This window comes from Aedes aegypti, chromosome 2, assembly GCF_002204515.2.
Source record: "Aedes aegypti strain LVP_AGWG chromosome 2, AaegL5.0 Primary Assembly, whole genome shotgun sequence".
Taxonomy (NCBI): Eukaryota; Metazoa; Arthropoda; class Insecta; order Diptera; family Culicidae; genus Aedes; species Aedes aegypti.
Window position 1 is genome coordinate 447,625,868 of NC_035108.1, and position 12,921 is coordinate 447,638,788.

Consider the following 12,921-nt stretch of genomic DNA (forward strand, 5'->3'; position numbering starts at 1 on the left):
GTTTTTTGTTTTCATTTTCAATCTCCATAATCAAACATTGTTGGGCTGTATTATTGATTCTAACAACTCTTTTATGCTTACTCAAGTCAAATGAATATAGATTATCATATAGCTTTCTAGTGATCGCTTTTTGTCCAATAATGTAGACTGAGTGGTTTCTATCACACAAAATTAGGCTTATACAATAAAATTTACCATTTATCTCCACCCATGAATCATCATAATTGCATTCCTTACAAATATCTTTTGAACACAAATCTCTTCCATTAATATGAAGTCTGCTATGAAAGCTGAATACCCGCTCATCTATGTCATCATCATAAACAATTGCGTCGCTTGAATTATAAATTCTTGTTGGATCGAATTGTAGTTTTGTATGGTCTTTCATCCATAACTTCTTAACCCAACTCTTAATTGGTGAATTCGAAGACAGTTCTGTATATTGACACAATCTGTTCATGTAATACTTCCTTTCAATTTGTAAAACAGGTTTATTATTACCAGTACGATAGCCCAGTAACAATGCATTTCCTGGAATATAAACAGGTAATTAATATGTATACTAAACTGACTGTCTACTATTTTTGAATGAATAATGGCAAGGAAAACGTGATTACTTAAAACTATATAACTACAGTTAATGATAAATGAGTGAATTTTATAAATACCTGATTCGTAAGGGAAGAGCGAAAAGTTGTATAGCGCTCCAAAATTTCGAACTGCTTGTATCAGATGGCATAACAGATGAACATTATACGTCATATTGTCTTTTCCGTAGAAAGTTTGAAATTTCACAACAAATTGTTTCAAACTTTTATCGCAGGAATTGATCGTAGACTCATTTAGTTTTGGATTAAGCAATTTGTAAATTGCTGATGAAAGGAGCATTACATGATCCAAATATTGTTGAGGCAATACTCCTACGAGAGCTGGATATAAATAGTGCAGCAGCAGGACTTCCCATTCATTGGCCTTATATTTCTTATACTCTTTCAGCCGCCGAGGATATCGAGAAAAGGTAGATGGTGGGCGAAAGGACAAAATTCTTCTTTCAATTACCTCTAACGAGTTGCCAATGTAAAAATCATTTTTATGGTACTCGGATTCTGTCCACATTGTCCACATGTGTTTCATAACTCCAAGCAGGACTGCGTGCATGTAATCAGGAGGAAAAGATTCTATAACATCAAATCCGCTCAGCGATACGAACACTGATTTACCAAGCACTCCAAATCTTTCTTTCCCATCCGTGTGAACTTCATCCATTTGTTTTCTGGTTGTGATGTTTCCACGCTTTGCAACATACTGCTTAACTGGATAACACCTGGATGTACCTGACTCCTTAAGGTCGCCCGGATGAAGACAGTATGTACAACCAAAGTTTCCGTTAAACTGCTTCATATTCTGAACCTTACATCTAGCCACTGAATCTAGATTAACTTGCAGTAATATGACGGAATACGTAATACCATTAATGATAACTCCAGTTTTGGCCAATCTGTTCAATTCTATGCACAGATATTTGAACAAAAGATTGGTATTGGGTTCTCCTTTTGAAAGCCAGAGAGCGTTGACAATAAGGTTATGCTTAGAAAATCGATCCAAAGGAGGAAGATTATTGAGCGTCAGAAATACTGGGTAAAGAGGCTTCTGTGTCGTGCATTTGAAAGCTGCTGCTCCATCAGTGTTGGCGCTCAAAGTAAGAGTTGTGTGTGATGCTCCTTTTAACTTTTGCTGAGCACATTTTCCACGATTTATATCTGCGATTTTTTCGTCGTCAATAACTTTTGCGTGTTGTTCAATTTTGTCCTTATGTTTAATAACTAAATCACAAATCTGTTGCTCAATAGGAATGGTCAAAAAGAAATCATTTTCCGTACAGCCACATATAGGGCACTTGAAACATGCTTCTGGTGCAACTTTTCCAAAATCGAGCTGACAATTTACACAAAAATACACACGATGTGAGTCGTACGGATTCATCTTAAGTAATGCCGAAAACGATGAAAAACTTTCAGGGAAATTTTTTATTCCGGCCACAACATTGAGAAGTTTCAGTAGATCCTCCAACGCTGATTGAGTTAATCCGTGTCGTATGTAGAAGTTAAGGACCATGAACAAAATGTCGGAGCACTCTAAATTAGAGACACATTTAAACTTCTTCTTGGACGCTGAGGGAAATATCTAAAAATCACAAAAAAGTTCTGTTAGTAACGGGAATATTTCAGCTCATCTTTCGAAAGAAAAAGCGTATTGTTGTGCACCGGTAATTCCATGCATTTATTTTATTTGGCAGGTATTCATACATACATTATTTGAATCACTGGAATCACGGCCTGAATATGTGGATTCCGTAGCATCTTCGTACTCGAAGTCATCCAGTTCAAATGATTGATCACTTTGGTAGCTAACATCTACGTTGTTTTGGGGTTCATCATCTTCAAGAAGTTCAGACTGAATCTCATCGAGAGGAGTTGTAATGCTGTCATCCGACAAGTCTGATTCAAGATTATTTTGCTGGCCGGATGAAGCCGAGTCTTCCAGAACATCGTTGATTGACACATCTGAATCGGGTTCTTCCAAACTCATTGGACAATTTTCTTGAAGGTCAATCATCTTGCGCCTTGGCTGTAATTGGAACAGTTAGTAGTTGGTACGAGGCCCATCTGGTCAGATCTAAGCAAATAAAAATACTTACTCTTTTCACATATTTCCCTCCGAAGTTTTCTGCTGCTAAATAATACTGGCGGCGGCGGCGGTAACTCATTGCAAAACTTTTTTTCAACAGATTTTATGCAAAAGATGAACGAAATGTACGCAATGGTCGTGTTCTTTATGACATACAATAACAAACAGATATACAGAGACAAAAAAAGACGATAAGTGGTTTCTGTGCACGAGTACATACACGATCCACGTCACCAATACCACTCAAGAGTTTTGGTGAAAAATATAAACAAAGATCAATTGTTCCCAGTAAATTCAAACGGGAATATTTTTCACCATTTACTTAGTACTTGTGTTTGTGACATCGCTCGGCGAGGGCTCAATAATGTTCGATTTTTTGACAGCAGACTATAGTTGATCTGAGGTGGAATGGTAGTCGTGATTCCATTGCACACGGGAAAAATAACTCGCCTGTTATACGGCCTTCTTTAGCCGAGTGGTTAGAGTCCGCGGCCACAAAGCAAAGTCATACTGAAGGTGTCTGGGTTCGGTTCCCGGTCGGTTCAGGATCTTTTCGTAATGGAAATTTCCTTGACTTCCCTGGGCATAGAGTATGATCGTACCTGCCACACGATGTACGAATGCGAAAATGACAAATTTCTCAAACAAAGCTCTCAGTTAATAACTGTGGAAGTGCTCATAGGAACACTAAGCTGAGAAGCAGGCTCTGTCCCAGTGAGGACGTTGATGTCAAGAAGAAGAAGAAAAAGAAGTGTTATACAAATTAGTAAATACATTTCCATATCGACTAGGACCTACCGTTGTTTAGCGTATCTGAGCCACAGAAGGTTTAATTTCAGTACATTTTTTTACTTTTTTATATTTTAAAGTAGACAAAAAATTGAGTCTTTTGCACAGTGGGTCAAGATGGAGAAATCATGGACAAAAATGTTATGATTTTTTAAAAAAAGGTTGATTTTTCAATATAGTCTAAATAAACTTTTTGAATGCTTTTCGACCCAGTTTTATGAAAGTACGCAAAATTTGCAACAAAAAAGGTATATGAGAAAATTTTGCTAATTGCTACCGTTTCCGAGATACAGCGATTTTAAAATTAAATTTACTGAAAATTCACAACTTTTGATTGTTTTTGGATGTTTTTCGAGTTGATAAAATAAAGAATATTTTTTTCTGAATGCATTTTATTTCATGTTCTTATATAATGATGGAGCGTCCTTTTTTGATACAGATTTCTTACTTTTTCATAATGTTTACAATTTTTTACTATCATTACAGTTTGAAAATTGCCTAACTTCTATTTTATCTACGGAAACTGGAATAAATGAATGGTATTTTTGTATTCCCTGAATAGTTATTGCTTTCGAACTTTAAGAAAACATCAGGTATATTTGTGTGAGACAACTGGGCACGTTACTCCTCTACTCATAAAGCTTTTGTTTTCGAATGGAAACATTTCATTATCTTAAATCGATATAAATGCATTTCACGTATTGATTGCTTTATATTCGTTATTTTCTTATTTTTCAACTTTTAACATTTTGTTCCTTATTTTCTTGATAATTTAATATCAAAATATCACAATGTTGAATGTTGAAGTTGTGTTTCGTTAAAAAAAATAAATAAATCATTTTTACAGGGCACATTTTTTTATTTCGCCTCAAACCATGAAAAATTACCAAATCAATATTTTTTCAAACATTTTAGTCAAAAACTATCTGCTCTTTCAGACAATGAACAAATTTCTAGGCTTATGAGCCTCGAAAAACATTCGAAAATGACCGAAAATTGAAAATTATATCATAATTTTGTATTAAAATCGCTGTATCTTTAAAACGGTAAAAGTTAGTCTAATTTTCCCTTGTAACTTTTTTGTTGTAAATTGTGCATGCTTTCATAAAATCGAGTTGAAAAACATTTAAAAAGTTTATTATGACCATTTGCAAAAATTCATCTTTTTTTAAAAAACCATAACTTTTTTGTCCATGATTTCTCCATCTTGACCCACTGTGCAAAAGACTTCATTTTTTGTCTACTTTGACATATAAAAAAATGAAAAAAAAAATCAAAAATACGATTTTTGAGAAAATTGATTTTTAAGCTTTATTTTCGATATATAAAAAATTACAACATTTTTTTTTACAGTGTATATTTTTTTCCAGATAGTCCCAACAATAACCTAAAACTTTGCGGAAGACACCAATCTGATCGGACAAACCGTTCCTAAGTTATATTTTTTTGAAAATTATTAAGGATTTTTTTCTTAGGCCCTTCTCAAAAGTAAGGCTAGAGTCAAAATGGCCAACCGATGATGCAAAAAGGCATTTTTGGGCGTAAAGAAAGCATGTGGGGGAAGAGGTGGTAAAATGAACACCTTAAGGAAATCATCTTATTTCTGATAGAAAAACGAGAAATTTGTATAGTTCTATCGCACAACATCAAAAATAGGGATGTAATATATAGCAACGACATGGATTCATACTAAAATAGCTAAATTTTCACATATTTTCATCGCTATCAAAAAGCGATGCAAATGTTCATTTTACCTGCACTATGTGGGTAAAATGAACAGCGGTTGGTGGTAAAATGAACACCACGCAAAAAACGTGAGCAAAACAAATATTTCTGATAATTTTCGTTGCCCCACCGAAAATACATCCATTAATGATTGTAACCCATTCAAAGAGAATTCTAAAGGTCTCAGATTTGACATCATATCATAACGATATTCACCTCACTGAAAAACCTCAAGTCTTCCGAGCTAAAAGTTACGTCAGTTCTAATTTCCAAACGTGGTTTTATAAAATTTTAGTTTTCGTTGATATTTTCACTTCAATTGATCTACGTATCAACTCGAACACTCAGATTTATGCTCTACATCGTCCGTGCGTGATAAAAAATCATCGAAATTTGTTTTTTCTCTGTAAAAGGCACGGTGTTCATTTTACCACCACATCCTCTGCAAAATTTCATCCAAATCAAAAAATATAAAAATGAAATTTGGGAAAAAAGTCGTCATTTTCTGTGGAACCGCTCAGTTGCAGTATTTATGACTAGAAACATGCTTGATTTGACAAGTTTCGCACTGTACTTTTGACCACACTGTGTTGTACGGTGGGTGTCACGGATTGAAATACAATGCTTTGTAGTAGATGCTACTATGGACATGGTCACATATACTGCACTGCTCAGTGATTTGTATCAGATTATAGTAAACTTAACAGATTTTTGTGATCGGTTGAAAATCGTTGGTGCAGTTTTTAATTCTAACATGGAATCGTTAGATTATACAATAAAATTTGTTTGCGTTTGTGGAACTACTTTGAGATTTCGTTTCAAGGCTCAATCATTTTTTTTTGTGTTATATGGAATGTTATAGTTTTTTTCCGTGTACATCAATGTGTGCACAGCACACGACGATCCAACATCGAAAAACTATGATATTCAATCATCATGAAGCCGAATCCATTTTGTTTTTCTTTGTCACCTTCTCGTATTCAACGCATTTTCAACCGCAAAAGTAAGAACTTGTTAAATAAATTCGATCTATAAGTGGTTTTTTACTGTTAACATGGGAAAAACACGTAAAAATATTAAACAAAAAAGTGATGCTAAGAAAGCAAATATGGAAAACATGAAATTTATGGAAAGCTTGGTAAGAACTTCAAATGCATTTTTATGCACTCATATTTAACTTATGTTTTACACTTTCTAAACAGCAACTAGTTGCCACACCGATCTCAAAAACAAAACCCAAAAAGAAATTGTGTACCAGCATTAATCCTCCGGTCAACTTACCATCGCCGGTCAAATCCGTTGTTCTGGAGCAAGGCATTGCAGATACCGTACCGACATCTGAGGCACAGATTTTCGAACTTGGAACGACTATTGCTGGGGACCTACCAGTCAAAACAATCACTGTCCCGACAGTTGAAACCGGTATGGACATTCCAGAGGTCCTAAGGGTTGACTCCAATGCACCCCCATTTCAGCCAACTTTTGCTGGACATGATGTCTCAATAATTAAAGTGGTGTTGGACTGCAATGAAGCTGCCAGCGAAGAATGCGTTGATTTTGAAGACAAACCGCTCGAAACCGCTCCAGATCTCAACGCTGTTCTCGTACTCCAGCATCGGGTGGCAATGCTTGAATCGGAAATTGGAGCACTTCGGCGAGATAACGCTAAACTACGATCGTTAAACATGCGGCTCCAGGAAACCCTTGTTGAGCGGCCAAATGGTACATCATTTACCGAAATCCCTGGATTTCCCGACGCAAAATGGTTGTTAAGCGTCTCGCAGAATGCTCAGGACAGCGATTATCTCTTTGTCAAGGAGTTAGTTGTTCGTCTATTTCCCCTTGGTGTAGGGAATGCCACTGTCTCTGGGCATCCATCGAACAACCCATTTGGACGAGGAATAAAGAATGGGCTTGAACCCGACGCTCGAACTAATGTTGGACGACTGGATCCAGTCAAAGTAACGTACATCAGAGGTAATTTAAGTCCATTTATCAATCATAGGAACTTAAAAACTATAATTTTACATTTGCAGACCGTCTCTATGAAAGAAGAACTATTCTTCAGGACGAATTGGGAGTAGCTATGCAGCGCTCTCGGAAGACTGCAAAGCACATCGCTGCCGTTATTAATAACAATCCATCTCTACGCACCTTGCGCCAAGAATAACCTGCCGGATCAGAAATCATTTAAATTTTAATTTGTTTACCAGTCTTTGGAAATACTGTTTTGTTAAATGTATTTCTGGAATTGTTTTAACCCGTATGACGTATGAATTTAGTTACGTTTTAGTTTGTTTTTGTCCGTTGAGTTGTTGATTTCCAATGTAGGTGGTTTCTTCAAATAATTTTGAATAAATAAAAAAATGCGAAAAAAAAATTAAGTTTTGAATGAATGAGAAATTACCAAATATGGATAACTGAATTAATTAATAAAATAAATAAATAAACGAACGGTGTGATATCAAATGTGAACATCAAATTATGATCTGCATGTGGCTTCCAAAACTATCAAATTTAGCTTTTAATTAGATATAGAATAGCTAAACGAGATGTTTTGACAACCGAAATGAATTGATCTTAGTGAGATATTATAATTACTCATTATGATTTTTATTTGATAGTATGCATACATTTTTTTGATATTATTTTTGATCTTTTATCTCTTATGTCAAACAAATGAATAGCTGTTTCTGTTCTTCAGTTATTCACTTTCCAATAACTATATATGATGTTCGTGAGTTTTTTCCACCTGCTCGGGTATCGGTGTTTTTCGACTTAATTCCGACTTTCTCGTAGCGGTGTTGGTGTTGTAGTGGTAAGCGTGATTGCCTCTCATCCCAGTCGGTCGGGTACCAATTCTCGTCGACGCCGTCGGTATTTTCTGAGACATAAAATCCCTGATGACGTCCTGGCCCTGCTCATGTGCTTCAATCCTAGAGCCATCCGACGTGCGGCGTGCCATACGCCTTTCAACATCGCGCCGCCGTTTTTTTCCTCTCATGCCGATAGAACAAAATGTCATAAATGCCCAAATATTTCCTGTAGTTTTTTACTGGTGACAAGGAATTTTTTACAGATTTCCCTAAAATTTCTTCATGAGTTCCTCCAGGAATTCGTTTACGGATTCAATCGAGAATTGTTCTTAGGATGGTCTCTTGGGATTCATACTACGTTTTTCCAATGATTTCTTCAGGGATTCATCCTCGAGTACTTACAAGAATATCTTCGTAAATACCTCCAGGGTTTCCCGCAAAAATCATTTTAGGAATTCAGGAAATATTCAGCTGGGTAGTTTTTGATTGCTGCAAGCATTTGCGCCTGAAATTCTACTAGGATTCCCCCAAAAGTTTTTTTTTTGTAAACGATTCTTATATTAATTATTTGACAAATTTCTCCAGAGATTCTTCTTCCCTTTTTTCATACAGGGACTTATCCCTTAAAAGCCCGAGACGGACTTTGAATTTTAAAATGACCATAATTTGGAGACTAGTAGATCAATTAATTAATACCAAATTTGAAGTAAATGCGGTTAGTTGGTTTTCCAATTCTTGGTAACGGAAAAAACGTAGACAGGAGATGTGCACAGTTGGTTTCAAATGGATATCTCAACAACAAAATGAACTAGAAGGTTGGTGTCTTCGGCAAAGTTATTCAGCAGATCAAGGACTATCTGGTGATGAAAAATCTGATTGAAAATTCATCCGCTAGATGGCACTAGTGGCAAATTTTATTCAATCATCTGTATCTCAAGATCCTTATTAGCTAGAAGGTTGATGTCTTCGGCAAATCTATTAGCAGTTCAAGGACTATCTGGCGCTGAAGAGTCTGATTGACGGTTTTCCCGCTTTTTTCAATTGTCTGTATCTCAAGATACCTAATACTTATGACACACTTGTGGTATACGTACCATTGTACAATTATCTTGAAATGGGTTTCTATACTGATAATTGTCTTCATTCAAGATAGCCTTGGAATAATTTTCTTGACAGCTTGTACCATGGTATTTGTATCAGATGTCTGTCCAAGGTATAACAGTTACAAGGTTGGTGTCTTCGGCAAAGCTATCCACCAGATTGATCTGGTGGTAGAGGGCCAGAACGAGAGTGTATTCACTAAAAAGCGTTAGTAGTAAATTTTCTTTCATTGTATCTTAAGAACCTTGAAAGCTAGAACGTTGGTGTACTTCAGAAGAGATGTTCAGCATATGGGGGACTATCTGATGGGGAAGAGTCTGTATTTTTCATCGCCAGATAGTCCTCAATCTGCTGAATAACTTTGCCGAAGACACCAACCTTCTATCTCATTTGGATGTTGAGATGTCTGTTTGATACCAATTTTGCACCACACTCCTGTCCACACTTTTTCCGTTACCAAGAAAATGGGAAGCAGGAGGGGGTTATGTTTCACCCAAGAATTGTAAGACCAACTAACCGCATTTACTTCAAAATTTATTTGAAATTAATTGATCTACTTGTCTCCGAATTATGGTCATTTAAAAATTCAAGGTCCGTCTCGGGCTGTTAAGGTTCAATGAACTCCCTAAGGTATTCCGTAAAAAGTTTCGTCAACAATTCCTACCTTCAAAAATTCTTGCAATAATTTTTCCACAAGTTCTCCAAAGATTGTTTAATTCTTTAAAGTGTTTTCTACTTATATCTCCATAAATTAATCCAAGAACTTCTGCGTGGATTTCTTGAAATATTCATGCAAAACTTTTTCAGGATAACTTAAACTTGTTCAGATTTTTATGGCGATACAAATCCTCCTGAAATTTCTCTAGTAATCTCTTCAGAATGTTCTAAAATGATTTTTCGAGGAATTTCTTTAGATTCATTAAGTTCATCCATCAATTCAAGTTACAAATATTTACAATTACAGAAGTATTTCTTCAGAAATTTAATCAATTAATAATTCAAGTATTCTTTCAGAAATGTTTCCAGGGATCTCCGTTTTGAGTACCATTAAGTAATCGTTAAAAAAAATTCCAAGTAAAGTCCTTCAGGGATCGTTAATTTTTATTTTTTTTGTAGAGGTTGTTCCGTGAATATCCCCATAGATATGTTTGAGAATTACTCCGGGAATTTTTCATAAATTCATTTTAGAAAGTTGTCGATATTTTTTTCAATAATTCTAGGATTAGGATATCTTCAGAATTTCTTCCGTGATACATGCAGTAATTTCTCTGTACATATTTCTAAATTCAATTGAAAAATATCACCTTTGCTACACCATGTAAAATTTACCTAAATGGATTAAAATACAATCGTTATGCATATTAAGTATTGCATTTCAATTCTTTCAAAAGTAACTGAAATAATTCTTTCATATATGTCTCTAGAAAAAAATCTTCGAACGAGATTTTCCAAAAACATTTCTAGTGTCACGAAACGCGACGCGAGATTCATTCACGTTTCTTGTTGCAATTTATCAAGAATCACTCCGTGGATTCATCTAAAACTTTTCAGGGTTAAGTCTTGGAGGAGTCCATGTTTCAATGTATTCCTTCAAGGATACTACGCCAGGAATACTTCAAGAGCTTGCTCTATACCTTTCTCCAGTGATTCTTCCAAAACATTTTCTTGCAATGCAACCATAAGTTCCCTTTAGGTATGCCAATACTGGGTTGATCCCACGGCTCCTTCGAAAATATTTCCAGAAATTTCAGTTTCCCAATAGTTCTGGTATTTCTTCAGGGATTAATCCACAGGTTCTTCCAGGAAGTTTGAGGAGATTTCTTCATGTATTCCTGTTGGGATTTTTTCAGTATCTTCTTGCATTGCACATTGGGGAAATCCGAACCCAAAGGTGGAAAAAATTGATAACTTTCACAATAGAAAGATAAAAAATAAGTTTTATAGCTCATTCGAAAGGAAATTTTCTCAGGAATCGATTGGTGATGGTTTCATGAATGTGGGGCCCGTTTTGCCCCGATTCCTTGAGAACAGTAATTGAGCTACAGTAATGATTTAGTAACTAACCTGATCCTGAGTAATTTGTTGCAATCAGAAAAAAAAACGGCTGATGGTTTCTTGATAGATTCATTTTTGATTTTTTTATTTGTTTTTTTTTGTTTATGTGTAAAAGATCCCCAAAATATCCTATGTTTTATGATTTAAATATTGCATCAGATACAGAATAAACAATTCAGTACATAAAAAATTTGATTCGGAAAAAAAGTTCAATTAATTACGAAAGAAATCGTGTTTAGGGGAATTGGGGCAAAAATAGCCAAAAAACTATATGCTCCCACTATCTCCTATTGATGAGGCTAACGGAAATTGATCATTTAGATCAATATTGTTTACCCAAACTATCGCACATCGTTTGGAAATGTTTGGAATTTGTGATATAAGAAGGTCAATTTTTCACAATATTTTGCATAGAGCATAAATAACTATCAAACATATTCTAAAAATTTTAATACAACTTATTTCTGCAAGCTATATTCATGATTATTTGACTATTTTAAAATGTATTTCAATAAAAAAACACGTTGAAAAAATTTAAAATAAAAAATTTTCTTCAAAATTTTTTCATTGTACATCTGGCCCCATAATCCCCTAAATTTCCATCTTTCCATAACGTTCTCTGTGAAACATTGTTGAATGGACTAGAAATGATGGATTTCATGGGAAATAATCTCCACAATAAAACAGTTTTACTCAAAACAACATGAAAATCTAAAATTTTCAAGGAATCGGGGCAAAACGGGCACCATAGCTTATCCCAGAATGGCCCCACATTTATGAAACCATCACCAATCGATTCCTGAGAAAATTTCCTTTCGAATGAGCTATAAAACTTATTTTTTGTCTTTCTATTGTGGAAGTTATCAATTTTTTCCACCTTTTGGTTCGGATTTCCCCAATGTGCATTGTTCGCATAGTTTCAAATAAAGCATAGTTTCAACACTTCACATTGTAAATTGCAGCAATATTAAGGTTTTGGACACTGAAATGCGATTTAAGTTTTAACAGCGTGCAAAGGTCTTCCATAATAGAACGGAAAATATACTATGTATATCTTTAGATTTGTGCTCTTTAAGATTAAAGATGTATATTCTTTCCAACTTCGCCCTAACTACTCATCAGTATTTTTGCTACGATTTTTAAAAACACGTTCCGAACACTCATATAGACATGTATGGAGATCTCGTTGATAGGTACATTTCATTGAAATATGTCATTAAATTTCCAAGAAACGATAGTCATTTACATTTGAATTTTATTGTGGTAATTTAGATTATAGGAGTTGCAACGATTCTGTAGTTAATAGTCGTAAAAGCTAGCTCAGATAGATTTATTTGCAATATCATCAATTTAACTAATAACTATTCATACTGTTCGAAGTTTTAATAAAGTTTTTCGGAATATGACACAGATTGAGCATATAGCATTATGGTTGCTATCAGCACACTGAATAGTGAGTAGGGTAGAAGCACCTGTTTTGGCCATACGCCAGTTGTAGCCATAGTGGAGTATACACCGTTTTACAGAACCAATCAGCATGAAACCTTATATGTTGAGTAGATCTCACTAAAATGATAGAGTTACATTTATTGACTCGTCCAAATTGATTCAGAACATAAGAAAAACAATTCATTTTCCTTATGACTGTCATTTCTTTATTCCTAATTTGGCCAGTGTACTCCTAATTTGGCCACTCTAATGATAAATCAATGTGATTGGCCAATTAAGGAACCAAAACTTAAATCTC

The 12,921-nt window shown here is 34.9% G+C and overlaps 2 protein-coding genes across 2 annotated transcripts in view; one reads left to right on the forward strand and one right to left on the reverse strand.

Moving 5' to 3' along the window:
* The window catches only part of LOC5569819 (alpha-tocopherol transfer protein-like), a 60,904-nt gene that overhangs the window by 45,573 nt on the left and 2,410 nt on the right, over window positions 1-12,921 (reverse strand). The window lies entirely within an intron of this gene.
* On the forward strand, window positions 5,855-8,874 carry LOC110677163. Its single transcript, XM_021847991.1, has 2 exons — window positions 5,855-7,179; window positions 7,239-8,874. The coding sequence occupies exons 1-2, from the start codon at window positions 6,354-6,356 to the stop codon at window positions 7,370-7,372; spliced, it is 960 nt and encodes a 319-aa protein (XP_021703683.1). The 5' UTR covers window positions 5,855-6,353; the 3' UTR covers window positions 7,373-8,874.